At 47.7% G+C, this 27,455-nt stretch overlaps 1 protein-coding gene across 2 annotated transcripts; it reads left to right on the top strand.

Moving 5' to 3' along the window:
* Positions 1-1,551: 1,551 nt before the first annotated feature.
* Positions 1,552-27,275, top strand: LIPH (lipase H). Of its 2 annotated transcripts, XM_006123702.5 has the most exons (10): positions 1,555-1,857; positions 5,847-6,214; positions 9,814-9,922; positions 11,518-11,619; positions 13,806-13,895; positions 16,052-16,219; positions 18,333-18,428; positions 22,596-22,707; positions 24,339-24,512; positions 26,734-27,275. In XM_006123702.5, the coding sequence occupies exons 1-10, from the start codon at positions 1,806-1,808 to the stop codon at positions 26,816-26,818; spliced, it is 1,356 nt and encodes a 451-aa protein (XP_006123764.3). In that variant the 5' UTR covers positions 1,555-1,805; the 3' UTR covers positions 26,819-27,275. The 2 variants fall into 2 exon arrangements, with proteins under 2 accessions (XP_025040780.3, XP_006123764.3); XM_025184995.3 differs by lacking the exon at positions 26,734-27,275 and having other exon boundaries at positions 1,552-1,857; positions 24,344-24,481.
* The last annotated feature ends 180 nt before the right edge of the window (positions 27,276-27,455 follow it).

Below are 27,455 nucleotides of genomic sequence, written 5' to 3'. Positions count from 1 at the left end.
AACCAGTCCCACCGTACATGCAAATGAGTGAGTCATGATAATTCGCCTCCAATGAGTCAGTTATTTTTTCTAGATCTCTAACGTAATTTGAAAGGCAAAACCATTATGATGCTTTAATTCTTCACTGTACTGTCGAGAATTTCCCTGGTTGCTACATTTTGGTTGGAGGAGCCCTGACAATCTCTGTTTCAAATGTGAGGTGCCTCCAAACGACCAGGGATTACAAACACAGGAGTTATTGTTTGGGTTAAAAAAAGGGCTAGATAGATTCATGGAGGATAGGGCCATCAGCGGCTACTAGCCACGCTGGGCAGGGATGGTGGCCCTAGCCTCTGTTTGTCAGAAGCTGGGAATGGGTGGCAGGGGGTGGATTCTGTGCTCCAGTGCGCTGGCAGCCTTCCCAGCTGCGCATTTTATAAGCGTATTCCCACTCCGTTATCAAAGTCGGGAATGTAAATATTGACTAGTCCCGCACCCAGGACTGGCCTCTGCCTAGAGGGATGCCTTGAAATGCCAGACACGCACCAAGCAGGATGCAGCTGAGACTCAATTCTGGAAGTTCCCTCCCTTGCTCAAAAGGCAGTATGCTGGGTCCCCACCTGACTCTTCAGCATGTGCATGCATGAGGGTCAGTCCGTTAGAAGGCACGCTCTCTCAGCAGGGGAGGTTGATCTCAGTATGCCAAGGGGATAGGCGGTGCAGGGGGAATAGGTATGCTAGGGTCTGAGGGGGTGGCTTTTGCCACACCCCACCGCAGAAAAGCCATAGAGAGTGATCCTCCAAGCAGGCTAGAGTGGTACAGAGAAAGCAGCCAATCAGGGGACAGCCCTATAAAAGGAGCTGACGTGCCAGACAGCAGTCAGTGCCTCTGGAGACCTCAAGGTGTGTAGCCCGGGAGACTGGCTGAGAGAGCAGCAGCAGCAGCACTGCAGAGAGCTCAGTGTGAAGAGCTATTGGAGACCGAGGCGCTATGATGGGACTTTGAGATAAAGCCCTGAGGTCAAGGCAAAGATTCTGTGTCCAGGAGAAGAAGCCCTGGCGGCACTACGCTCTCTCAGAGTGGGGAATGGACTCAAAGGGACATGACAGAGGGCACTGAGATGGGTCCCTATTAAAGGTGTATCCCAGAAGGGGTTTGTGCGTAATCAATTCACACGGAGTGCGTGACTTGGCCAGGGGGGCTGAGTTGCCGAAGAGGCAGCTGGCACAGAGAGGGTGCAGGCTCGCACGCTTGGTCAGAGAGGGCGCTCGCAAGAGGCGAGTGTTGCCCCATCACATAGAGACACGGGGTCATGGGGATCTCTTCATAAGGGGCTGAATTATTTCATTTAGGATCCTGTGAAGCCAAGGCTGGGCCTGCCCGAGGCATATGAGACCAGCAGAAACGGCTGCGCTTTTGGGCGCCTTTCTGGCATTGCTTGTGAACGGCAAAAAAAGACCTCCAGTAATCTCCCAAATTTCAACACAGCTAACCCAAGTGCCACTCAGTGCGCATTACCCAACCGCCCATGGCTTGGCTTAGTCACTCCCCAGATCAGAATAAATGAAACAAAATAACCTGTAAGATTAGAAACTGCCTCACCCTTTCGAGCAGCGCAGGCCTGGATCTGAGATTTTAGGGGTTATTCCTGGTATATCAACTTCCTGCTTGTCACCACACCTACTGACACCGCTTGAGTCTGCAGCTTGCCGGTGATATGAACGAGAGCAAGCGCCGGGGAAAGAAATTGTAAAGCCCTGGCCTGCGACACACTTCTCTCTGTTTGAATGAGGCTGTTGTATGGCGACTGACTGACTTACTCCATATGCTGAAGCTGTATTTCTTCTTCATCTCTTTGGTGGGGGGGGTGAGGGCAGGTAAGAAATGTAACTTTTTTTTTTACTTTCTCAACAAACGGGACATGTTTTTCAGATGTCATCGTAGCATGAACCTATTCAGCCTTTAGCTTAGAAATGCTGATTTGAATTGTTTCCATTTGGGAGTAAAATCTACTGGTTAGATGAACAAGATTGTTTTAAAGTGGGTATAAATATAAAAACAGAATGAGTAATGGTATGTTCGCTCCACTTTGTATAAACATCTCTTGGGTAAGCACAATAATTAGCTGTTACAATTGTTAATTGTGGTGATCTTTTTGCAGCAATAACTTGTAGAATAAATAAGGTTTTCAAAGTCTAGGAATTTTATAAGTGTATAATTTGGCATTTATTACTACAAACCAGTCCTTTCATGCAGCTCAAGAACAAACCTCTATAACCCTAAGGGAACTACTCCCAGGGTGTCTTATTAACAAACAGCTGAAGGCTGCGATCAGCTTGTAATTTTGCACCTCTTAGTTCTGGCAGGAAAAACACCTGCATTTTGTGAGCTTAAAAAGAAAGAAAAATTTTGATAAATACTCAGGGATATTTCAGCAATCTCAAGGCTTCCCAGGAGCCCGAGGTCTTTTGCATGATGTGTTTGATAAATACATGCTAGAAGTTATAATCTGACACACCTTCCCTCACAATATCTCTTAAAGCTTTTTCCCGTATCCCTGGTTTTACAGAAGGGGAAACTAAGGCACGGGGAGAGAAATGACCTGCCCAAGGTCAGCAGAAGAGCTGGAAATTGAATCTAGGTCTCATGAGTCCTAGTCTGGGTCCCGACCCACTAGGCTATACTGCCACCTACTAAGTTAATATGTGGATGCTGTAGGACAATAGAAAATGGTATGTCTAATGTATGCTATAAAAACGCCAACACTAAACACAGTATTATGGCCTTAGGATTTGTCCACGCAATTAATTTGTTTGCAGCAAGCTGGGGTGTGACTGCCCAGCACTATGTTGTTGCAGACTGCTGTCTTGCTGACACACATTTGCCGTTTGTTAATGTGCTTCGATCTAGTCCCCTTCCAAAGAGAGCTAGATCGACGTACAGTAACAAACCGTTGATGTGTGTCGGAAAGGGCTGTCCACGGGCAGGGTTGGGTGGGGTAGATAAACCCACCGGCTTGCTGTGATTTAAATGTGTGCGCACATAAGCCCTTAAGGAGAGATTAGGGGACCGCAGAAATTCCCTTTGGACGCACAGAGGTTTTTTGTGTGCCAGCGCGCAGCATTGAAACCAAACGGCCGCCCCTCTTGGCTGTACCTGTGCGTGTGAAAAGAGATCCCTGGGGAGGTTTAAAAACGTAATTACCCTTCCTCAAGAATGTGGATGTGGGCACCGTCAGAGCATGTCTCAGCCTGGGTTTTTGGCATTGTACATACAGTTAAATCCTGAGGAGCTATAAACTACGTTGGCAAAATGGTATTGTAACTTGCAAAGCCATGTCCAAAGCAAGCAGGTTAAGGGCTCCCTGGATCTGTCAGCGTTTACAGCAAAATAGTTGTCACTCGCTGGCTCTCCGCTGTCACCTTTCCTCACGTGGTTCAGTCTCGAGTGCAGAGCAGCCTTCCCACGACGGTCCCGAAAGGCTCCGCAAGCCTGCAGCATTAATCTGACGGTACGGCGCACGGGGGCACAATTCTAGCAGTCGTGGAATGGCTACTTGCAAGGCTTTCCCTGTGCCTGGAGGAGCACGCAGGATCTGATCTGTAACAGACGCCAGCTGGCCCGGAGGCTGATGCAGCTTCGATTGAGGGCTGGTGACTGCGGTGCGTGGCACAGTGCTTGCCTGAGCAAGTCTGAGCGCTGGCTCCGGGTGGGGGCGAATCAAGTTAAGCAATAGGCGTAGTGCTCTGCGCTGGCAGCCACTCGCAGGCCCAGCGCCTGTCTGATCCCTTCCCGCTGTGGGGAGGATGATGGTAACAATAAGAAATAAAACTGTATGTATTTGTATTGGGGTAGCAGCTGGAGGCACGACCGATGCCCCTTTGTGTTAGGCACTATCCTGAGAAGCGTGACTCCCCCCCAAGAGCTCACGGCAGTGGTGGGCAGCCTGCGGCCCACCAGGGCAAGCCGCTAGCCGGCCACCAGACATTTTGCTGACATTGACCATCCAGAGGCCTGGCCTCCTGCAGCTCCCAGTGGCTGCGGTTCACTGTTCCCGACGATGGGAGCTGTGGGGAGCAGCAGGCCACCCCGGCAGATATGAATTTGAGGGGCTAATGCAGGCGTCTCGGGGGAAGGAGTCATTGGCAAAGCTTCCCAAGTGGTGCAGGGCCCGAGAAGACTCACGTGGTAGCAGGGCCGGCTCCCAACATTTTGGCACCTGCGGCAGGGAGCTCAAATGACGCCCCCATGCCCCCTCGCTTGGGCCAAAACTTTGAAAGGTCTCGATTCTCTGGGTCCTAGGGGCGCCCCCCCCCCAGTCTGGCACCTGAGGCGGCCGCCTCAGTTGGCCTCATGGTAAGGCCGGCCCTGCATGGTAGATTCTGATCTCGCTTCTTCTTCCTGGGAACTGAATTTCATAACTGAACAGTCTTACTTGTCTAGCTGCCTCGTAAGGATCCTGCCAACAGGCCATTGATTTAGACTCTGCTGACAGTATCAGCAACAGGACTCAGGCTCCCCAATGGGATGTACTCAGCCATGCCCCTCGGTTACAACCTTGTTCGCTCTGAGGTGCCGCCTGTAGATTTTTCACTAGCAAATAAACCCAGGTGCCAAAGGCGTTCCCTCAAGGCTCACAGCCATAGTCCAAAGGGGAAGAATTCCTTAGGGCCTGTGGGACCTCCCTTAGGAGCAGTAAGTGTGATGGAAGTGATTGGTCAGATCCGATGAAGCACTTCAGCGTTTCTGGTAGGGTTTTGTTAAGTCTCTCTACGAGGCCGTCTGTCTGGGAATGGTACTTTGGATTTGCTCTTCAAAAGAGCGCACAACTCTCACACCAATTGCAAGCTGGTCCCTGGGTAGGCTGGTCTCCCGGGGCAATTATGGTTGCGTTTGCTGTGTGAAGGGGAAGAGCCTCCAAATACCACGACACACAATCAAGAGCTGCCAAGATGTACAGGTACCTGGAGACGCTCTTCTCTAGGGCTTGTCTCCATCCCTAGTCACTCAAAGAGTGTCTTGATCAGCGGGAAAGGGACCGGGGAGCCTCTGGAGTACAGCTGCCATGTGGGGCAGGAGGAGCAGCGTTTCCTCCCTTCCTGGTGTGGGCCAGGGACGTCACGTGTGAGTTGCCTCTCTGGTTGGCTACATTGGTAGCTGTGTTCTCGTTTCCCCAGCCTGCTAGTCTCGCACCCCTCCCCTCCCAAAGGTGGTTGCAAATGCCTCCGGGTCATCACTCACTAATTAGGGCTGTGCCCACTCGTGCCTCCCCTGAATTTGGCCCACAGTCTCCCTAGCAGCAGGTCCAGACCTGAGCAAGGAAGCCGTTAATATGGCTGTCAGACAGAGGTGCTGAGTGTGCTTACCGGCTGGCGTGTCCTTGTAATGACATGCAAGGCGCACGGCTTGTGAGGGCTCTGACTTGTCCATCCTAGATGGGGAGGCATTCAGGTGCCACAGTGGGGATGGGCACAGTGCAGAGGACATAGAAGAACGGCCCCACTGGGTCAGACCAATGGTCCAGCTGGCCCAGTGTTCTGTCTCCCAACTATGGCCAACGCCAGGCGCTTCAAAGGGAAGGACCAGAGCGGGGCCACACACAGAGCTAGAGGCAGTGGAAAGGTGCTGGCCAGATGTGTGACATGCAGGTGCAGGCTGAGACTTTCATCCTAATGCTGCAGATACAGCTGAGTTCCCTGGATGCCCCAGTAGATGCTGAGGGGAAAAGGAGGGAAATGCGTAACCCGAAGGGAGGGAATTCATGGTGAAAATCCTTCAGTCTTGCTTGGGCTGATGAGGAAAAAAGCAGAGAGCTGTTTAATGCTGCGAATGTGACTAATAACGACCTGCCATCCCCCGTTTTCAGGCGCGGAAGAAGCATGCCCGGCATTTACAGGTCTGGGCATAAGCAGCGCTTTGATTGGCACAGACTTGAGAGTGAAGCTAATGCTGTACACAAGACAAAACCAGGACTGCGCTGAAACGCTCACGTCAACCGGCTCCAAGTATCTGAACGTGACCAAGAAAACCATCCTCATCGTGCATGGCTACCGACCCACAGGCTCTCCCCCCGTCTGGATACAAGAAACAGTGCAGCTCTTGCTCTCTGCAGAAGACATCAACATCATCATTGTGGACTGGAACCGCGGGGCTACCACTCTGCTCTATCACAGGGCTTCTAGCAACACTAAGAAAGTGGCTGAATTCTTGAAGACAGTTATAGACCAGATGGTGGTAAGTTAGATGTTTACAATCATTGTGACGGAGCTAACGGAGTAAAGGAAGGATTTAATACAACAGAGTCTGAGGGAAAGCCAATTGATCTTTAAAGAGATGAAGTAATAATTGTAAACTGAAAGATATCTAGTGCCAAAATCGTTACTGTGACTTTGCATGTTAACATTTGACAGAATTATTCAGTTTAAACTTGGAGTAACAATATTTGTAAAATAGTAATAGAAATGTAGCCGTGTTAGTCTGGTGTAGCTGAAGCAAAATACAGGACTATGTAGCACTTTAAAGACTAACAAGATGGTTTATTAGGTGATGAGCTTTCGTGGGCCAGACCCACTTCGTCAGATCAAATAGTGGAAGAAAATAGTCACAACCATATATACCAAAGGATACAATTTAAAAAAAATGAACACACATTAAAAGGACAAATCAAATTTCAGAACAGAAGGGGGATGGGGGGGAGGTGAATGTCTGTGGGCTAATGATATTAGAGGTGATAATTGGGGAAGCTATCTTTGTAATGGGTAAGATAACTAGATCCTTTGTTTAGACTCAGATATAGAGTGTCGAATTTTAGCATGAATGACACCTCTAAGTTAGAAATGTCATTCTTGATGTTTTTCTGTTTCTTGTATAAAATACTTATCAGGTGTTATAAAGGACTGAAAGTGAACAATCCATTAAGATCAACATACTGTACTGACTACAGTGAAAGACTCTGCCTCACACTATCCAAGAAATTAAGGAATCACCTGGTTGTGACTATTCTTCCACTATTTGATCTGAGGAAGTGGGTCTGGCCCACGAAAGCTCATCATCTAATAAACCATCTTGTTAGTCTTTAAAGTGCTACATAGTCCAATATTTGTAAAAAAACCTCTAATCTGAAGCACCCTGATTTCTGTATGCAGAACTCTAAGGATTTGCTTTCAAGTGCCTCAGAAATCAGATTTGCAGGGGCACACTAGACTGCTGGATGTTCGACAGTGTGTCTAGACTACAGGGTTTTGTTGACAAAAGTTCACTTTTGTCAACAAAACTATACCTTCGTCTAGACTACCACCGAGTTCTGTCGACATAACATCAACAGATCTCAGCAGTTTTGTCGACGGCGGTAAACCTCATTCTACGAGGAATAACACCTTTTGTTGACAGATTTCTGTCGACAGAAGGCGCTATTGCATCTACACTGTCCTTTGCGTCTACACTCTCATGTCCACAAAGCGGCTTGCTTTGTCGACAGAACTGGATGTAGTCTAGACGCTCTTTGTCGACAGAAGCTTTGTCAACAGCATCTGCCGACAAAACCTCTGTCGACAAAAGCCTGTCGTCTAGACATACCCTTAGAGTTTGGGGGCACCTCACTACTATTCCCTAAACTACAAGTCCCAAAAGTTAGGGGGCATCTGAAAGTACTGATTTGGACATCTGAAAGTACAGATTTGGTTGAAACCACTTCAGAAATGGCTCCCTGGGAGACTGAATTTTAGTTCAGTTCACATCCGGGGATGAATGGTTTTAAATGTGAAGCTACTAACTTGGATGGCAGAGGAAATACAAATGAGATGATTGTAAGGACCTAAACACTAAATTACATGCACTTAAGTGGTCTCTCCACATAAAGAGGATGCTGAATGTTTTGGGTACGTGGGATGTGAAGGTGTCCCACGGGGGCTATGTCGACATTCTGAAGGTTTGGCAACAAAAGTGCTGTTGACATGTAAAAGTCACCAAGGCTATGTCTACACTGCAAGGTTTTTGCACAAAACCCCTTGGAGCATCCACACCTCAAATGCACTTTTACGCAAGTAAATCAACTGTAAAACGGCAGAAGAGCGGGCTTTTTCCTGCGTAGGTAAACCTCCTTTTACAAGGCATAACTCCTTTTAGCGCTACAGCTATTGCACAAAAAGGCAAGTGTGGACGCTCCAGAGGGGTTTCTTGTGCAAGAAATCCCTACGGAAAAAAGCACAGGTGCTCTGAAGGCCATTCTGTGAATGGTTATCAGAGCTTTCTTGGACAAGAGCGTCCATGCAGTGTGGACAATGTGCTCTTGTGCAAGAAGTTTTTGCGCAAAAACTCCTGCGCAAAAGGCTTCTTGCGCAAGAAGCATGTAGTGTAGCCATAGCACTAAAGTGAAAACCAGTCAAACCAGTTTTTCTGCTTCCCACTGTCGACAACTCATGGCCACATGGCTAGAACCCTGCGGACAGACAGAGCAAAGCACTGTGGGTAAGCATCCCACAGTGCAGTGTTGTGGGAAGGCAGAGCTGATCCCTGCACTTCTTGGGATTCCCTCCTAGCTCCGTGAACTCTCTGTGCTGAGGAATGTCAAAGCAGCACAGCTTTTTCTCCAGTCCTCCTCCTGCAGCAGCAGAACAGGAGCACTCCAATGGTTTGTTTTTTGTTTGTTCCCCAAACGGAGCAGCTCACTCAGTTGTCAGATACTTCCTGGGGCTTTGACTGGGGTGGGGCCACATGTCTGCAGAGCAGCAGAGATCACAAAACACTGAGTAGAGCCATCAGGCCAAGCATTGTGGGATACTGGGGGAAGGCAGTTCTCTCAACAAAACAAACAGCAGAGTCCACATTGGTTCTTTGTCAACAATAAAGGGAGGGGAAAAGACAAAAGTCTCTCGCAGGGGTGGAAGTTTTTTGACGCCAAAACTGGGTGTTTTTCCCGAAAAAAGTCACAGTGCAATGTAAATGCTCTCACTGTTTTGTTGCCAAAAGGCAGGTTTTGGCGCCAAAACTTGCCAGTGTAGACAAGGCCTGAGCTACACTTCCCCTGCAAATAGGAGATAGCCTCATACTAGTTACAATGACACCGGTGACTCAGTCAGGCTTATCCATACCCAACAGGTTCCCTGCCCTCTCACTACCCACATAATGCGTTATTGGCTTCTGAACAGTCTTTTTTCCGATGAAACATCAGGGTCCCAACAGAGCGAGTGAAAAAACATGAATGAAAATGTGATTTTACTTTGTTTAAAGTGATTTTACATTCTTAAGATTGTTTCAGTCTCATTGATTTCACTTGGCTGGTACCCGGTGACTGGGAACATGGGCGGGATCATTGAAGAACATGTGCCAAAAGTGTACAGGGCAGGACATGGAGGACCAGACCTGAGCTCCTGTGACATATTGCATAGGTTAGTTAATAGTTGCAGGAAGCCATGGGCTTCAGCAGCTTGCCTTAGGGTCTTTGAATTAGCCAATGAATGTCTCAAACCACATGCTGGCAATTGAGGTATATTATTAATTAGGTAGCAGCCACTGCACTCATCACCGTTCCCCTGCATAATCACTGCCCCATGGAAACCTAGTCCCGGCCCTGAAATGATTCACGGAGGGGCATTGAGCAAGTGATACCCAACGGGTGAATGGGGGCTCATTTCAGTGGAATCTGCACTGGGCATTATGTCTCAAGAGACCCCTCCATTTGTGTTGGGAAAGACTAGAGAAGTCCTGACAAGTAAAATTAGACCAGGCTATTTAATTACCTCTGGAACCACCTGGGTGGTTTTCCCCCCTCTTGATGTTTCTTACATGTTTAACGTTCCTGTAACCTATGATCATGGGCATTTTTTAAATTGCAGGCCGACGGAGCATCGCTCGACTCTGTTTATATGATAGGAATTAGTCTTGGAGCGCATATCGCTGGGTTTGTGGGACAGATGTATGATGGCAAACTTGGGAGAATCACAGGTAAGCCCCTCTCCCAATCTCTGTGCTCTGCCTTGGGCAAATCACTTCTGTCCTCTGCCTCAGTTTGCCTATATGCTGAATAATACTTTCCATAGTGAGCTCCTGGAAATGCTGTGAAGGTTAGTGAGCAAGTGCCGGGCCTATGTTCTGAACACACAGAAAGCACAACTTTACTGCTGGGCCTTATGCAACAGCAACAGGTGCAAGGACGCTACTCGGAGATGCTGAGTAATTTCTGCTGAGCTGTGCCCAGAGTCCTAGGGGAGCCAACGGAGGTTACTCAGTTAGAGCCAAACTGCAAAGCATGGGGAAGCCATTTCCTAAACAGGTGAATATTCCAATACTTAGATTTACCAAGCCAGCACAAAATAGCCTCTGAGTCTTATCTTTGTATGTTATGTTTCTACAATACCTCACTAGTTACCCAGAAGCCAGCAACACACCCCAACCATAGGCCTCTGCCCAGACACCCAACTCACATAAAGTTCTACCAGTCCCAAGAGATTGGACACTTGACCTCCCAGGTCAGTTTCAGATCTTACTCCACACACACACCCCTACAGCCAATTCTTATTAACTAAACTCTATTAAAAAGAAAAGAGAGCGAGCGAGTACTGGCTCAAAGATCAACGGACACACAAGACAGGAGCACAGTTCTGAGAGCAGCTTCACAGTAACATTGAGGAGCTTTGTAGTTGCAAAGCGTCCTTACAGGAGTAGTCTATAGGTTATAGGCCTGTGTCTGTGTTCAGCCCCCTGACAATACAGGCAGTCCCCGGGTTACATGGATCCGACTTACATCGGATCCCTACTTACAAACGGGGTGAGGCAACCCCGCACTAGCTGCTTCCCCCCAGCAGACCAGGGAGACGCGAAGCTAACGCCCCCCCAGCAGACCAGGGAGACGCGAAGCTAGCGCCCCCCCCCCCAGCAGACCAGGGAGACGCGGAGCGGCTTTCCTCAGCAGACACCTCAGCTTGAGAATAAAGGACTGAGGGAAGTGAGGGGTGGAAGAATAAAACTGAGCTCTGGAGAAATGTTTGGCTAGAGTTTCCCCTACAATACGTACCAGTTCCGACTTACATACAGATTCAACTTAAGAACAAACCTACAGTCCCTATCTTGTACATAACTCGGGGACTGCCTGTACACATGCAAACCAACACACACATTACCTCCCAGTAAGTCCCCGAAAGCTGGATTGGGGTCATTTGTCCAGCAGGAGGCTTAACCCTTTCTAGGCCAGGTGTCACACTAGCCCCCAGAGCAGACGTGATGAGCCCTCAGCTACGTGCCAGGAAAAGTAGAAGCCTGGGCACCCTCTGAAGCAAAAGAAACTCCGAGTAGGGACAGCGCGCTCTTGAGGGGGAGCCCTGGCAACCTATGCTCAGCACGAGGGGCCTCAAATGGAGGTTTCTCTTTTGTGCTTCACTAGGACGGAGGGAAAACTCTCTCCGTGTGCGTGTTCTCAGGCCCACCCTGGTATGTGAGCGCGCTGTGCCCGGTGGGATGGGGGGCGGGCACTGCCCATTCCCAGGGATAGATACCGAGAATCATTGAAACAATCATGCCAAGCTCCTCACTTTGCATTTCAGGTCTTGACCCCGCAGGTCCCTTATTTAACGGGAAGCCCCTGGAGGAAAGGCTAGACCCTACTGATGCCCAGTTTGTGGACGTCATTCATTCTGATATTGACGGTAAGACTTCATTTCTTCCCTCCCTGCATTTCATTAGAGGGACGCCCGGGAACTGACCTGGACAGCAGGATGGAGAAGGCTATGGTGGACAATACCTGGGCACCTCTCTCGTTGCCTGGAGCTCTGTGCCTGTGCGGGGCTGTGACCTAACTCCGATCATCGGGTGAGGCCAGGCTGGGAGAGGGGTCCTGTTCTGCACAGCTCAGAAAGTGGGTCACTGTTCACTCAAGAGCTATCCCTGCTAGGTTCTTGATCTAAGGGGATGTATCTCGACAGAGGGCTGTGACTGGTAGCCCGGGGGCACGGCCCGTAGCAAGGGAACACTGGGACATCCCAGGTCTGCAGAAGGTACCCATGTGCTTTGCTGGCTGGGAAGGAGAGGAGCTACAGTCCCTGGAGCGGTAGGGCAGAGTGGTCCCTGTGCAGTAGCACTTCAAAACCAGCTCCGGTGAGGGCTAGATGGGTGGCTGCTGCTTGCAGTGGGCACAGATCATTCGGAGCTGGAGACAGGAACTGAAACAGCAAAAGCCAATCACGCCAACTTGAAGCCATCACATCCCCCTGCAGAGAGCGTTAGCAGCCCAGGGCTGCTTGTAACCTGCCCTGTGATCTTCACCTGGGAGGCACCATGTAGCTTTGCATGATGCTGCTTCCCTTTGCTCTTCTCCTCAGGCCAGGAACACTTGCACCAGGTGAGTCTGTATCCTGGCCACCGCCCTGGACTTTGACCCGTTCTTCCCCGGCTGCCTCCAGCCACCCTGAGGCCATTTCCCCCCTCGGTCCCTCCTCTGCTGTAATCTGCACTCGTACGCGTGACTCCTCCCACTAGCCTACTGTGGCGCCCTCCTCCACCCCACTCGCAACCCGCCTGCCAGACCCCAGCAGCTCACGCTAATGGCCAGGTCTCACTTTTACAACAGCCGCACCCCGGCTCTCGCAGACGTTCACTCGCTCCGTACTCATTATCCACCTCCTGGAACAGATCAAGCCCTGGCCCATCTGTGTGTCGAGGGGACAATCCACTCCCGGATCTTCTCCTTCTGCATGGAGAAGAGTCATCAGTCTCTAGAGGGGCTCTGTGAAGTGGTTTTCACCATACAGAGGGTTTGCAGTTTAATTCAATGGCGCTCAGTCTCCCCCTCACTCTACAGATTGTTCCAGCAGCTGTCTGAGAGTCCAGGGGCTACCCTTGGATAAGGCATGAAGACAGCCCAGGGTTAACACTGTCAGGACCATCCATTTATCTTCTTGAAGGCCCAGCAAACTTATTCCCTAAAAATGCCACAAAATGAGACATTTAACTTAGATTTTTCCCTCCCATGGTTTCTCTGCAGGAGAAGCCACCATGGGCACAGATACACCCCATGCACGTGTCGTATGGTGGGCATTGTGGGTGTGTCTAGACTACAGGGTTTTGTCAACAAAACTATACCTGCGTCCACACTGCCTTTGAGTTATGTCGACATAACGTCGACAAAACTCAGCAGTTTTGTCGACGTATGTAAACCTCATTCTACAAGGAATAATGCCTCTTATTGACAGAGTTCTGTCGATAGAAGGCATTATTGCATATACACTGTCCTTTGCGTCCACACTGTTATGTCGACAAAGCGGCTTGCTTTGTCGACAGAACTGGATGTAGTCTAGACGCTCTTTGTCGACAGTATGGGTACGTCTAAACTACATGGCTCCGTCGACGGAGCCATGTAGATTTGTTGTTTTGGCAAAGGGAAATGAAGCGGCGATTTAAATAATCGACGCTTCATTTAAATTTACATGGCTGCCGCGCTGAGCCGACAAACAGCTGATCAGCGCGGCAGCCATGTAAATTTAAATGAAGCCGCGATCATTTAAATCGCCGCTTCATTTCCCTTTGCCTATAACCCTAATCTACATGGTTCCGTCGACGGAGCCATGTAGTTTAGACACAGCCTATGTGTCGACAAAGCTTCCGTCGACAAAACCCTGTAGTCTAGACATACCCTTAATGTCATAGCTGGGCTACGACAACAGGGGTTTTTAGTTCAATGATGCATAAATAGATTAAGGAAGCTAAATCTCTTGCACAGATGATCCATCCAATGCTAAAAGAATCCACGTTGCTATTTGTTCCTAATTCTTCATTTGAAATTCCTTTTTCCTGGCACTTTATTAATTTTTCTAAAAATGATATTTTCTTTTGTTAGCACTAGGCTACAGAGAAGCTTTAGGACACATAGACTTCTATGCCAATGGGGGAACCGACCAGCCAGGCTGTCCGCAAACGATATTTTCTGGTAATGAAATACACTTTTATACCCTCCTCTTGGGGTCTTTTATTCTGCATTTGTATATATTGTGTTTTAAAACTCTGTAAGTCACCTCGAATATTTTAAATAGAGAGGCAGGGTAAAAATATTTTCAAATAAATCAATAAAAATAAACTTTGCATTGGGGAAATGAGGACAAAATGGTTTCAAACAATCACCAAAGAAGTGGAGGTGATGGTGGGGAAAAAACCTTCACTGAGAGGAAAAAAACAATCACAACCAACTTTTTGAAAGACAACCCAAAGTCAGATCCCCCGCTGTTGTATCATGGGGTAGCTGCACCGAAGTCCAGGGAGCCACACCAATTTGTCCCAGAGGAGGTCTGAGCCACAATCTTCTGCTGCGCCATCCTTGATTTTCTGCTCTCTGCCAAGTGAGCTAAGGGGATCAGAATTTGTTGTGGAGCAAATTCACCTATTTCCACGAATCTGCATGCAAAAGCTCAGTGATCACGTTTATCCTCAGAGCTTGTAGAAACGTTTCGAGAAGGTGGGATTTTTATATAATATCTGGCTCAAATCCAGTGTAAGAACCTAAGTGGGACTAGAACCAGTGTAGAAAACAAGTAACGGTGCAATGGAGATGCCAACACTGAAGACATAATGCTTGTCTTGGCAATGAAAGGCAGCACGGAGCTCAAAGTCACTTCCCCTGTGTGCGCTTTGGTTCTCCCGCCTCTCCACACTGTCTAGAAAGGGAAATCCTGTCTTAACTAATCTATTACAGTTCTTTGAAGGGGTTAACAAACATGCGGACAAGGGGGATCCAGTAGATATAGTATACTTGGATTTTCAGAAAGCCTTTGACGAGGTCCCTCACCAAAGGCTCTTGTGTAAATTACATGGCCATGGGATAAGAAGGAAGGTCCTTTCTTGGATTGAGAACTGGTTAAAATACAGGAAACAAAGGGTAGGAATAAATGGTAAATTTTCAGATTGGAGAGGGGTAACTAGTGGTGTCCCCCAAGGGTCAGTCCTGGGACCAATCCTTTTCAACTTATTCATAAATGATCTGGAGAAAGGGGTAAGCAGTGAGGTAGTAAAGTTTGCAGATGATACAAAACTGTTTAGGATAGTCAAGGGTATGTCTACACTACCCCCCTAGTTCGAACTAGGGTGGTTAATGTAGTCATACGAACTTGCAAATGAAGCCCGGGATTTGAACTTCCCGGGCTTTATTTGCATGTTGCCGGGCGCCGCCATTTTTAAATGTCCGCTAGTGCGGACTCCGTGCCCGCGGCTACATGCGGCACGAACTAGATAGTTTGGACTAGGCTTCCTATTCCGAACTATCTGTATGCCTCGTTCCACCCACAGGAAATTGGCTTTGCTCTGGCCCTTCTCCCGCAGCCTCAGACCCTCTGCTTGGCCGCTGTAGGTCTTTAACAGAACTTCCTTACTCACCAGCATGCCGAATTGGAGAGGGGGTGTTCTGAGCAGGTGTCAGTACATCGCTACGGGTTCCAGCACAGTCCATGCAATCAGGTGCTTCTGTAAGAACTTTTAACAGGAATGCGCCACTGATGTGACCACCCTCAGCGAAGAACTTGGTGACTAATTCACGAGGTGGAGCAGAAGCCATAGTTGTGCATACCCGCAGGGGCTCTGCAGTGCTAAGCTGAGGCTAGTCTTCCCATAGTCAGGTATCACTTGATGGGACACATGGAACCGCTAGTGTCTGGTGAGTAGGAAGGTGCCATTTGATGGGGATTGTAAACGTACCCACACTCTGGGCCTAGTCTCATGGAAGTCCGTTGCGTAGAGTCTGAGCCCCCGTAGCGTGGTAGGAACAGGTATGTCCCGGTTGACAGCTAGGAAGTGGTGAGGGCTAATCTATGTGCAGCCCAGGAGCAGTGTGGGACACGCAGTGTGTGCTTCCATCTGGTGGACAGTGCGAGATGCACAAGCGGCGCTGGTTCTGAGTTTCTTGCTTTCCAAGATGTGATCCTCTTCAGCAAGTTGCTGGGCAGGGTTTGACGTGGCCCCGTGAACCTCTCGTGTTAAGAATGGACGCTGTTACAGTCCCTGAACAGGGTTGTGTCTCCTGTTTTGCTGTCGCACTGGCATTGTGCCTGCCACGCACACATTTCTAATGAAAATATCCCTTCTCTTTGTGTCAACAAGGATCGCAGTATTTTAAATGCGACCATCAGAGGTCTGTTTTCCTGTACCTGGCATCCTTGAGAAAGAGCTGCAACATCACCGCGTACCCCTGTGATACATACCGCGATTACAGGAATGGCAAGTGCGCCAGCTGCGAGGCTTTCCAGCCCATGCCATGCCCTGTCCTGGGTAAGAATGATCTCGTGTCCAGTGTGGAGCTGTGTATCGGAGATGGCTTTTAACAATCCACAGGGCTCACACTGCTGTCTGTCATACTGTACCCTGCTTCTTCCCCGGAACATGTAACAAACATTCCAGTGCCTGTAGCCAAAGGGCTCATGAGACAGAGCTATTTGCAAAGTCCCATAACAAATACAATCTCTGCTTCCTTTGGGAGGGGAGTGAGATGACACCATTTCACATCTGGAGAGGTAGATATAAATCCTAGCTTACATTAACGTGAAAATAGATTGAATGGCTTCAGCTAGTCTTTGTACATTCCCATATCAGCTGCCGCACAGGGCAGCAAAGCTGGACCTCTGTACTTCAGGAGTTGGAGCAGCTGAATCAAGAATTTGGTGATTTGGGAAGGGAGGGGCGAGCAGAATTCATGTACCCTTGGGGAGCTGCATAGTGGAATAAGCGCATGGTGCTGTTAAGTATTGGAGTACTTCTAGGAGGCATTCAGCATCTTAAACACTTAGGCTGCGGCTAGACTGGCATGATTTTGAGGAAATGCTTTTAACGGAAAAGTCTTTCTGCTAAAAGTATTGCTGCAAAAGAGCGTCTAGATTGGCATGGGTCCTTTGCGCAAAAAGTGCTTTTGCGCAAAAGCATCCGTGGCCAGTCTAGACGCGATTTTGTGCAAGAAAGCCCCGATTGCCATTTTTGCCATCAGGGCTTTTTTGCGCAAAACAGTTCTTCCCTGTCTACACTGGCCCTCTTACACAAAAACATTTGCACAAGAGGGCTTTTTCCCGAGCGGGAGCGTCGTGTATTTGTGCAAGAACACTGACAATCTTACATGAGATCGTCAGTGTTCTTGCACAAATTCAAGCGGCCAGTGTAGACAGCTGGCAAGTTTTTGCGCAAAAGAGGCTGCTTTTGCGCAAAATCTTGCCAGTCTAGACGCACTCTTAGGCTATGTCTACACTGGCGGCTTATTGTGCAAGAACATCCTGCGCAAGGGTTCTTGCGCAAGAAAACGTCCACCGTGCCATGTGCGAGCTGTGCTTTTGTGCAAGAGCATCCATGGCAGTGTGGACGCTCTCTTGCACAAGAAAGCTCTGATGGTCATTTTAGCCATAGGGCTTTCTTGTGCACGAAATCCCTGCTGAGCGTCCACACTGCCCTCTTGCACAAGAGCTCCAGCGCAAGAGGGCTTACACCTGTTGGAAAAGAGCGTAGCTCTTGAGCAAGGAGCCCTCTCTTACCACGCCGTACTGTACATTTCCTTGCGCAAGAGCGGGTGGGCAGTGTAGACGCTCTACGGATTCTTGCGCAAGAACGGCCTTACTTGCGCAATGACCCGCCTGAGTAGACATAGCCTTAGGGCTTGTCTGTTCTACGAGAAGATCGACCCTCCGGAGGTCAATCTTCTAATGTTCGTGAAGATCCGTTAATTCGAACTGAGAGGGTACTCCCATCAGCATTGGTAGTCCTGCTCCTCATGAGGAGCAAGGGAAACCAATGAGAGCATTTGCTCCCGCTGTGTGGATGGCATGAAAACTTGATTTAAGCTACACTGACTCTACGTAATTAATGTAGCTGGAGCTGCGTATCTTAAGTTGACTTTCCCCTTTGGTGTAGACCAGGCCTCTGGACTTCAACAGGAGCAGCTGAATGCTCTGCACTTTTGAAAATCAGATCACTTGTTTACTTGTCCAAATATAGATTTAGAAGTGTAACTTTAGCCTCCCACATTAGGAGACCTTGGCTCTAGAAAATATACTCGAGCTCCCAGAAATCAACTTCCAAAGTAAGGGAGATTATTGTTCTACAGAGCAACATTTGTTTTGACAAGAAAGACTAGCTATTAAAAGGATGGCTCTTAAAATATGAGACAAAAACAGCTATGTGTAGGCCTCATTCCTGGGAGTATGTACATGCTGACTTAGCTTACTCACAGGAGTGCAAAGAGAATAAGGGACCATGTTTATGCTGTGTTTTATCAGTAACTAATTGCAACATTCACCTTGTGACTAAAAAGCAATTTGATCTAAATCCAGCACTAACTTGATTTCTGTTGTCATTTGGTCTTGTGCAATCACCTAATGCTGAATTTTCACACTGTGGTCTACAGGTTACTATGCTGATAAATGGAAAAGCTATTTAACGCTAAAGAATCCCCCCGTGACTAAAGTGTTTTTTGATACATCGGAGGAAAAACCATTCTGCCGTGAGTGATTAACATTCCTTCAACATTGCACTGAAGATTCTGCCAGCAACAGCATTGACACTGCAAGCAGAACAGTCAATTCGCTGTCATTGCATCTCACAGCATAGTAAGACGGCTTGTAGTTAGTTGCTGGATAAAAGATTTTCCATTTGCAGTAATATCTCTCTGCTCCAAAATGGCAGGTTGGCACCCTGGCAATCTTTCCCTATCAGCTAAACCAGGGCTGGGCAAAATACAGCCCGACCGCCAAGCCACCAGCTCCGGCACACAGACCTCTCTTCCTGGGACCCTCAGGGATGCAGCTGCCTTGGTTTAAAATGCAATCTGTGCGGCAATCTACTCTGTAGGGAAAGGGAGGCTTTGTGTGATCTCCCTGCCCCCAGCCCAATCCTCAGCTCCTAGTGGCTGGAAACAACTGCCAATAGGAACTGATCCCAGCCAATGTCTCAGCTCCTATTGGCTGGAAACCACCAGCCAATAGGAGCTGAGAGATTGACCTGGGGGATGGGGGCAGTGCAAGCCTCTTCCCCCTCCTGGAGCTGAGGGAACAGCCTGCAGTTTTCAGTGGCCGGGGACTGCAGCAGGCGGGGAGCCCAGCTTGCTTTGGGAAAATTGCAGGCCAGGTAAGTGCTTCCCAGCCAAAGCCTACCTCTGGTACCCCTGCCCCTCCAGCACCCCAACTCTCTCCCCCAGGTCACCATCCAAACCCTTTGCATCCCTCTGCCCCAGGTCACAACTCCTTCGCAGACCCTGTACCTCCTCCTACATGCCTCCCCCAGGCCAGAATCCTCTCCTGCACCCAAACACCCTCCCTGCCCCTGCCCCCCATTCCTCTGCCCCAGCTGACAACCCCCTCCTTCACCCAAACTTCCTCTCAGACCTCACACCATCTCCTGCACCCCAGTCTCTTACCCCATGCTCCCTTCTGCACCCAACCTCCATCCTAGACCCTGATCTCCTCCACAGAAAAGTGTGGCCCTTGACCACCTTCCAAAATCTTGGCGTGCCCCCCCACCAAAAATTATTGCCCAGCCCAAGCTAAACAAATGCACACAGGGAGAGAGCAGTTTCTGTTAGAACTAGTACATTAGGTGAGATGTGAATAAAGCCTAGGAAAAAACTGTAACTGTCCTGGGGTCCAATCTCGCTATCTTTGAAGTCAATGGTGCATCCCAGTGAGGTGAACTGGGGTGAGATTGAACTCTCGATCCTTAAAGTGACCCGCCAAAAAACCCAGCTCCCAATAGCCACCTTTTTAACAGCTTTATAATGGATGATGAAGCTGTGATAGGTGTTGATTTTTTAAACATTTATTGGCTTACTCCCCCCAGGAGAAATTCGGGTTCTGTGCAGGCTGGCAGGCTCCATGGGGACCAGTGAGTAGGGAACTCAAGAATCAAGGCAGTAGACGTGGAGCAAACTGGAGAAGGAAAAGGGTTTTTAATAAAACCATTTTAAGCTGTTAGCTTTAACACTTGTGTGACTCAGGTGTTTGTCACTGTGGCGAACAGAGGGCACAGCAATCCCTTGCCTGGTTCAAACCATGGGAAGGAAGTGGGCTGCAGGTGAGCCGCTCCACCCCATAAGATTGTGGTAGGTGCTCTCTGGTATTCCCAAAGGCAATGCCGCTCTTAAAGGCTCAGTGACTTCTGAAGAAAATATGCTCAGTGTAAGAAGCCAAGAGGTTTTGTCCAACTGCCAGAGATCACAGAGTCTTTCGTTCCCCTGCCTCATCGCTTGGAAAGGCTCTGCCACCCGACTCGAGGCGAAATCTGCACAATTCTCATTGCCGTCAGAGTTGCTGTGGTGCAGGAGGTGGTGCTATAGCAGCTGCACAGCTAACAGACGTGAACTGGATGAGAATTGAGTTCAGTGTCCCAAAGTTAAGGGCCTCTTAGTTTTAATGGGAGTAAAAAGTAGCAAAACTCGATTTTAGCCCCTAAAGTGAGTCAGCTGGACAGCAAACCTGCCCAAGGGCAAATCTTCAGGGTGAAACAGAGCCTTTGTAGTGAGATATTTCAGGGCAGAACCACACTTCACACACAGTCAAAAGAATTCAAGTGTGTTTCCATAAAAACAAGGAAAAAACACTTGGCACCTTCCAAAGACTAGAGCAAGAAACTGTGCATAGGTAGGGACTGAGGGAGAGACTCCACGTAGCGATACAAAGGGGAAAAATCTGGGCAGGAGGCAGCTTACGTGCAGGGATGGACAGCGGGAGGAGAGGCTGTAGCCGGCAGGAGAAACGAGTTGAGAAGAATCTGGCACAAAGGAGGGAGGCTTCACTGGCAGGAGTGACGGGCCTTAGGAAAGGGCATTCTGGGAAACAGTAAGTGGCTGAGAAGAAACCAAAGAGCACAGAGGAAAGGACTATGCCAAAGAGTGAAAAACCTGACAATGACTGGAAAGAAAAGGAAGGGTGTGAACGGAGCAGAAAGGTGGGGGAATCTGTCATCATCTTTGTGGCAAATCCCAGAAGGATGTTGTCTCCCTTCCGGCTAGACCAGTTGTAGACCATCCCTGATAGATGTTGTCTCCCTTCCGGCTGAGCATCAACCAGTTCACTCTCTGAATAGGCCCTTGAGGTATTCGGGCTGGAGGTTCAGTCTGTGTCTATTGTTGTCAGTCTCACAACGCCATTAAAACTGTTGGTGGCCACAGAATCACCACCCACATATACAGCCTTCCTTGGCAAACATGATGCATCATTCATTTGTCGTCCATCCTAATAACATGTCCACACCAAGAAAGCCACGTGTCCAACCCCACTGAAGTAACTGGAGGCAACATTTGGCCAAGTCCAGGTAGGGCCAAATTTGCCTCCAAATGTGCATAGAATCATAGAACACTAGAACTGGAAGGGACCTTGAGAGGTAATCGAGTCCGATCCCCTGCCCTCACGGCAGGACCAAGCACTGTCTAGAATCATCCCTGATGTCTATCCAACCTGCTCTTAAATATCTCCAGTGATGGAGATTCCACAACCTTCCTTGGCAATTCAGTCCAGTGTTTATCCACCCTGACAGGAAGTTTTTCCTAATGTTCATCCTAAACCTCCCTTGCTGCAACTTAAGTCCAATGCTTCTTGTGCTATCCTCAGAGGCCAAAGAGAACAATTCTTCCTCCCTCCTCCGTGTAACACCCTTTTAGATACTTGAAAACTTCAGTCTTCTCTTTTTTAAACTAAAAAAGCTTAATTCTTTCAATCTTCCCTCATAGGTCATGTTCTCTAGACCTTTAATCATTTTTGTTGCTCTTCTCCAATTTCTCCACATCTTTCTTGAAATGTGGTGCCCAGAACTGGACACAATACGTCAATTGAGGCCTAATCAGAGCAGAGTAGAGCAGAAGAATGACTTCCCGTGTCTTACAACACTCCTGTTAATGCCTCCCAGGATCATGTTTGCCTTTTTTGCATCACACTGTTGATTCATATTTAGCTTGTGGTCCACTATGACCCCTCCTCCCCCCCGATTCCCTTCTGCAGTACATTTGCCACCAACATGCAAGAATCCTTTTGCAAGTTTAATTGGCCACTTTTGTCTGAGCAGCAGAGAAGCTCTGAGCCATTTTGGCTTCAAGGACAACTGAGCAGGTTGTCACGGGTGGTGGGATTCAGTATACGCACCCTTGCAATGTGGATGTGTCCACCCCAGAAGGTGAGGAAAGATCCTAAAGTGAATCAAAAAGAAAAGGGAGAGAAAAAGATCAGAGGGCAGGCAGCTGAATAGGGAAAAACATTATAGATTCCAAGGCCAGAAGGGACCATCATGATCATCTACTCTGACCTGTAATTGCACAAGGCTCCAAATGATCCCTAGAGCAAAGCCTTGAGCAGCCAGAGACTGCATGGTGGCTGGGCAGTGCAGCAGGAGAGGAACTGGCTAGTTGAGATGAGTCCAGTTAAATGCCCAGTGGGAAATGGAGACAAGTAAGCATGTCAAGGGGAAAATAAATGAAGCAAATGAGGAGAGGCAAGGAGATGAAAAGCAGGCGGGAGACTGCAAACTGAAAGTGAAAAGAAGCAATACAAGCAAGACACAAAGGTCAGATAAATGGGAGAAAAACATGCTCTCTGGGCAGCTCAACTTCCAGCCCAGAGCATGGCCTCAGGAAAGCAAAAGAAATAAGTTGACTCTAATTGTACTCTCTCGCTCTCCCTTGCAGTTTATCATTACTTTGTGGATATTATTACCTGGAACAAAGATATTAGAAGAGGCTTCCTCATAATTAAACTCACAGATCAAGCTGGAAACACTGCCCAGTCCACAGTCAATCAGTAAGTCCTACTGGATTCAAGATCCAAAATTCTTGCCAAGCCGTTTAGGCCAATCAATGTCTGGTTCTGGCCAAAGGCAAGCACACAAGCATTGTAGGTTGCTTGCACTTCAAGAGATAAATCCCGTGTAGGCCTGCCAGTGGGGTGTGGGGGGGGGGGGAGAACAAAGGGGGCAACTGTTTGTTCAAGAACCCCTCCTAAATGGTAAAAGCTCAGACCACCAAACTGGTATGAAGCTTCCTCATTATCATAACTTAAACCAAAGAAGGGTTGGTTTGTGTCAGGAAAATGGGATGTGCTGGGAATGGGATTGCTTCTCACAGAACCATACAGAAAAGTGACAATCACCAGGCAAGTGAAAGGGGCTGGCTGAGGGGCATGCCCCCTACCCATCCAGGACTGTCCCAGCCCTGCGCTTCCCACCCCTAGGAGCTCTTTAGGGAGAGCAGGGGGCTGTAGCTTCCCCCCCCCACACACACACACACAAGGAGACTCATAACCACCATATTGAAGAGAGGGAATCACCAGGCAGGTGAAAGGGGCTGGCTGGGGTCACCGCACCATCTGAGACTACCCAGCCCCAAGCCTCTCACCCCTCCTGGCGCCCTTTAGGAAGGGGGGGCTGAAGCCTCCCCATTCATACTGGAACATTGCTGGCTGCTCCCCTTTGTCAAGGAAAGAGGAGGAAGTGCAGAGTTTGCTGCATTCCTCACTCTCTCTGGGGAGCAGACAAATCTGGACCCGCCCCAGCGGTCCCATGAATCTCTCAGTAGATCTGGATCGATATGTGAAGTATGGTTCCATGTGTATATTTATTACTGATACACTGAAAGGTCTAAACAGGTTCCTGTGAAGCCTCAGTATAAAATGGATCATGTTGCCAAAAGTCATTAGGTCACATCCATCCCTTAACAAAACGCTATTGACTTTGCTCATTTGCCATGATATGCTTTATTACTTTCCATTGGCTTGTGTCAGCTCATCCCTATACTATGGAGGCATGTGCTGCAACTACCTAGAAACAGATACAAGAAACCAAATGAAGGTTCTTGAACATGCCATGCTCAGAATGTTCTGATTATCAGAGCTAAGTCAGAAATACAACCCTTTTAACACAAATGTTGTATTTAACATGTGTTCTACAACATACATGGCTTCTGGTCAATACATGTTTAAACCATGATTGGATTTAATCTATGACTTTGAGTTCAGGTTCAAGGCAGAGTCAGAGTTCAGATTGTACCTTGGGGTCCGATTCAATGGCACTAACACCTTGTGAGCTGTTTTAACTAGATTTCAGTCCAAGGTGTCAGAAATCAAGTCCTTCCCAATATTTTCACACTCTTGAATGATGAAAATCGCACCCTTCTCATGAAATTTTTGCCCATCTCTGAACAAGACCAGGAAAGAAGGCACCTCAGGGGTTTGTTGGCAACTGGGTACCAAAAGCGTAAGAACAGGTTTGGATCTGGGGATCAAAAGCCACAGACTGCTCTCAGAAAAATCAGCAGGAATTCCAGAGACTGGCACTTCTCCCTAGCCACCCTTATGAATATATATTACACAGAATTTAATCAAAGTGTGATTTGCTTTTTAGTGAGTATGTTCTAAATTGTCTGCTTTCTGCTTAGCGAAGTTGCAACTTTCCAACCGTACAGCCAAGCTAGTTTGTTAGCTGGATTTGACCAGGATTTTGAAAATATTGCAAGAATTTCCTTGGCATTTTCCACGGGGAATGTAGTAGGCCCAAAGCACAAACTCAGGATCCTCCAAATGACGTTACGGTCAATTACAAATCCAGAAAGGTAAGTGGATTAAGTTTAGATTACTAACAATCTCCATACTTGCAATTTAAATGCTTTTAAAGGTTTCAGGGGGATTAAAAATTATTGCATGTATATTTTGAGGGACAATTTTGCCCTTAATTCCATGCATGCAACTCCCACTGTAGTCACAGATAATTTTGCATCCTGAGAACAGAAATTGATTTGTTTTCACTGAAATGTGTAATTTGGGTCTGTATGACTGAATGTGCAATTTCTATTCAATCAAAGCTCCTTTTGATTAAAAGATTTAAAGAAGGGTGTGGGAAAGAAGTACAGGCCCTTTATGCAGTTACAAGGATGTTGCCTAAGATTTAAAACTGAAAATAAATCTGACAAATAAATACAAAGATGCAGTTAATGTACCCCGGAACTGGTAAACCCGCATTGTCAATAGCTGCCACACAGCTTCTGCAGTTCTCTTATATTCCAAATGAAAGAGAAAAAAGTTAGCACTCTAGGCCAGGGCTACTCAACTGTGGAAGCTCCGGGGGCCACAATGATACTCTCTGCACATGCTGAGGGCCACAACTTAAGTGTGGTTGCATATACATGCAAATATATATGCAAATAGCTTCCTTCACGGGCATGAATAAAGATTAAGGCGAGACTACACAACATACAGGCCCCATTTAAGTCAATTCTGCTATTAATAAAATGCAATATTTACCCAATTTTCACCCATATGACGGCACTTTTATAATGAACAATGACAGTCCAGGAATTTAACTACTAAAATGCATCTCAACAGAAGACCACTATACTGCCTACTTTTTTGTTCTGGTTCCCACCCACAGGCTGCGCATTGAGCCCCATGTAAACCCAAACTGCACCACGGGCTGCAAACAAACAGGCCATGTGTTGAGTAGCCCTGCTCTACGCTATCACTGAAAGGGAACTGTTAGTGCTGGTTATATAACCGTGCCCCATGCAGAGTGTATCGGTCTGCATCTGCTGCAAAATGTGCATGCAAGAAATCTTTTAATGACTCACTTTTCCCTCCGTTGGCTTGTGGCGACTCCTTGGTCAGTAGGTTTCTCCCTTGTCTGACTGTGATAGATACATCTTCTGACTGAACATGATTTCTGAGCAAGCTGAAGCCTCAAGATGCCCCTTGGCACATCTTTGAGAGGCAGAGGGGTTTTGTCTTTGGGACAGTCTGTGTGAAATTTCCTGGGCAAGAAGCACTGGATCATCTACTTGTGTTAAAAACAAGGCTTATTAATAGTAGAGAGAAAATGGCAGTAAAATAAAAGGAATGAAAGACATGTTTAGATTTCTCATAAATTCTGTTAGTTCAGACACTTTGGGCTTAGCTACAGAATAATAAAAGGAAGATTTATTCTGTGTTTAATGAGCCAGGTCTCTTCTCTACAACGTTCTCTTTCCACACTGCCCGTGATACCGCTTCACTTGAGTGTCTCAGATCTCGTCACGCTCTGCTTTTCAAATCCATATCTAGTCCTTTGAGGTACCCTGTTTACCATGAGCCTCTCACCTCAGCTTTCACCTAGGAAATGGCTACTTTCTGCCTAGAGAAGACTTTCCCAGATGATGAAGTCCATGCAGACCGGGGTCAATCTGCTGCTATCACTTTCTTTTATCATGAAGGCAGGCAAGAGACTTTTCCGCTGCAGAAAAAAAAATCATACAACATCTGGTTTAAATAGTCCTGCTCTCTACAGCATAGGGAGGAAGCTACCCCACCTCACCTAGCAGCTCCTTTTCCTCTTGCACATATTATGGACAACTCCTTCTATAGAAGTCCCTAACGGGCTGTAAGTTGACACGTGAATGAAGAAAAGAGTAAAGCTTGTTGTTAGTCTCTAAGGCAGGTGTGGAGAACCTTGGGCCCAGATGCAGCCCCCGGCTTGCCTATATCCAGCCTCTGAGGCTCAGCGATTCCCCCCCCCCACACACACACTTTGGGGAGCCCATGCTGTCACTCTAGCCCCCCAGCTGGAGCATACAAAATCTACCAGCCTGGGCCCACCCTGGGGCTCTGGTGTGTGCAAGGGGAATGTGAGAAGTGTCTTTTTCCTTCTCAGTCAGGGGCTTCTCACTTTTGTGCAGCCCTCGACTGATTTTTCTGTGAGTCAGTGGCCCCTAATCTCAAAAAGGTTCCCCACCTCCGCTCGAAGGTACTACAGGACTACTCGTTTTTTTCTATCAATGACTCTTCTTGTTTGTTCTCTTTATGCAGACCACAGCTGTGCAGGTATGACCTTGTATTGCTGGAAAACACTGAAACCACCTTCAAACCTGTTCCATGTCAAAACATAGGATGACCCAGCTGTATGCCTCTTATCCCGACAATGGCACGTTTCACAGATTGTGTAGAAATAAGGGACTTATGGTCCAGTGTCTTCACCTTTTGTCACCCATGGCAGTCAAACGACAGTGCAATTCCCCATGCTCCCCAGGTGTGCTGCTGCCTATGCAGCGACTCTCATGTGCAATTAGGGTGGTGTAGTATTAAAAAAAATGTTTTACACTCACAGTACCTTCCATTCAAGGAGCTCAAAGTGCCTCCCAAATGTACTCTATTGTACAGCAAGGACATTGCAGGAGATCACTGCTTTCAGCTTATAAACTAGCCACCTCCATTTTGACTAGGAAATGACTGGCTATAAAACAATGATTTGAAATTATTTATTTTTTAAACAAAGATGTATTTTTATGGCCAATAAAGCTTTGCCCCAGGCCAACTGAGCACAGTGGTGATGTTATTTTCAGACAGTACTTTTGGCTTATTAATTTCTTATAAGAGTTCTGGTATTTTATGATTAAATTACCATTCTGAGTAGCTATCAGAATGGGACTTCTCCTTCCACTAAAAGCTATGATTTGCTGCATATGAACACCTAATAAAAGTTAAAGCTAAATAGCTGGCATTATATGTAGTAATTGTCACTTTCGGTCTGA

This window comes from Pelodiscus sinensis, chromosome 10 (assembly GCF_052426305.1).
Source record: "Pelodiscus sinensis isolate ZL-2025 chromosome 10, ASM5242630v1, whole genome shotgun sequence".
NCBI lineage: Eukaryota > Metazoa > Chordata > Testudines > Trionychidae > Pelodiscus > Pelodiscus sinensis.
Note: the sequence above shows the minus strand (reverse complement) of the source record. Positions and strands in the feature narration are given on the sequence as shown.

Excerpts from the sequence above, each read along its gene's own strand:
- LIPH (XM_006123702.5), top strand. The coding sequence starts at position 1,806 with ATGCTGAAGCTGTATTTCTTCTTCATCTCTTTGGTGGGGGGGGTGAGG. Across the intron at positions 1,858-5,846 it reads GGTGGGGGGGGTGAGGGCAG|GCGCGGAAGAAGCATGCCCG; the intron begins GTAAGAAATGTA and ends CCCCGTTTTCAG. Across the intron at positions 6,215-9,813 it reads CAGTTATAGACCAGATGGTG|GCCGACGGAGCATCGCTCGA; the intron begins GTAAGTTAGATG and ends TTTAAATTGCAG.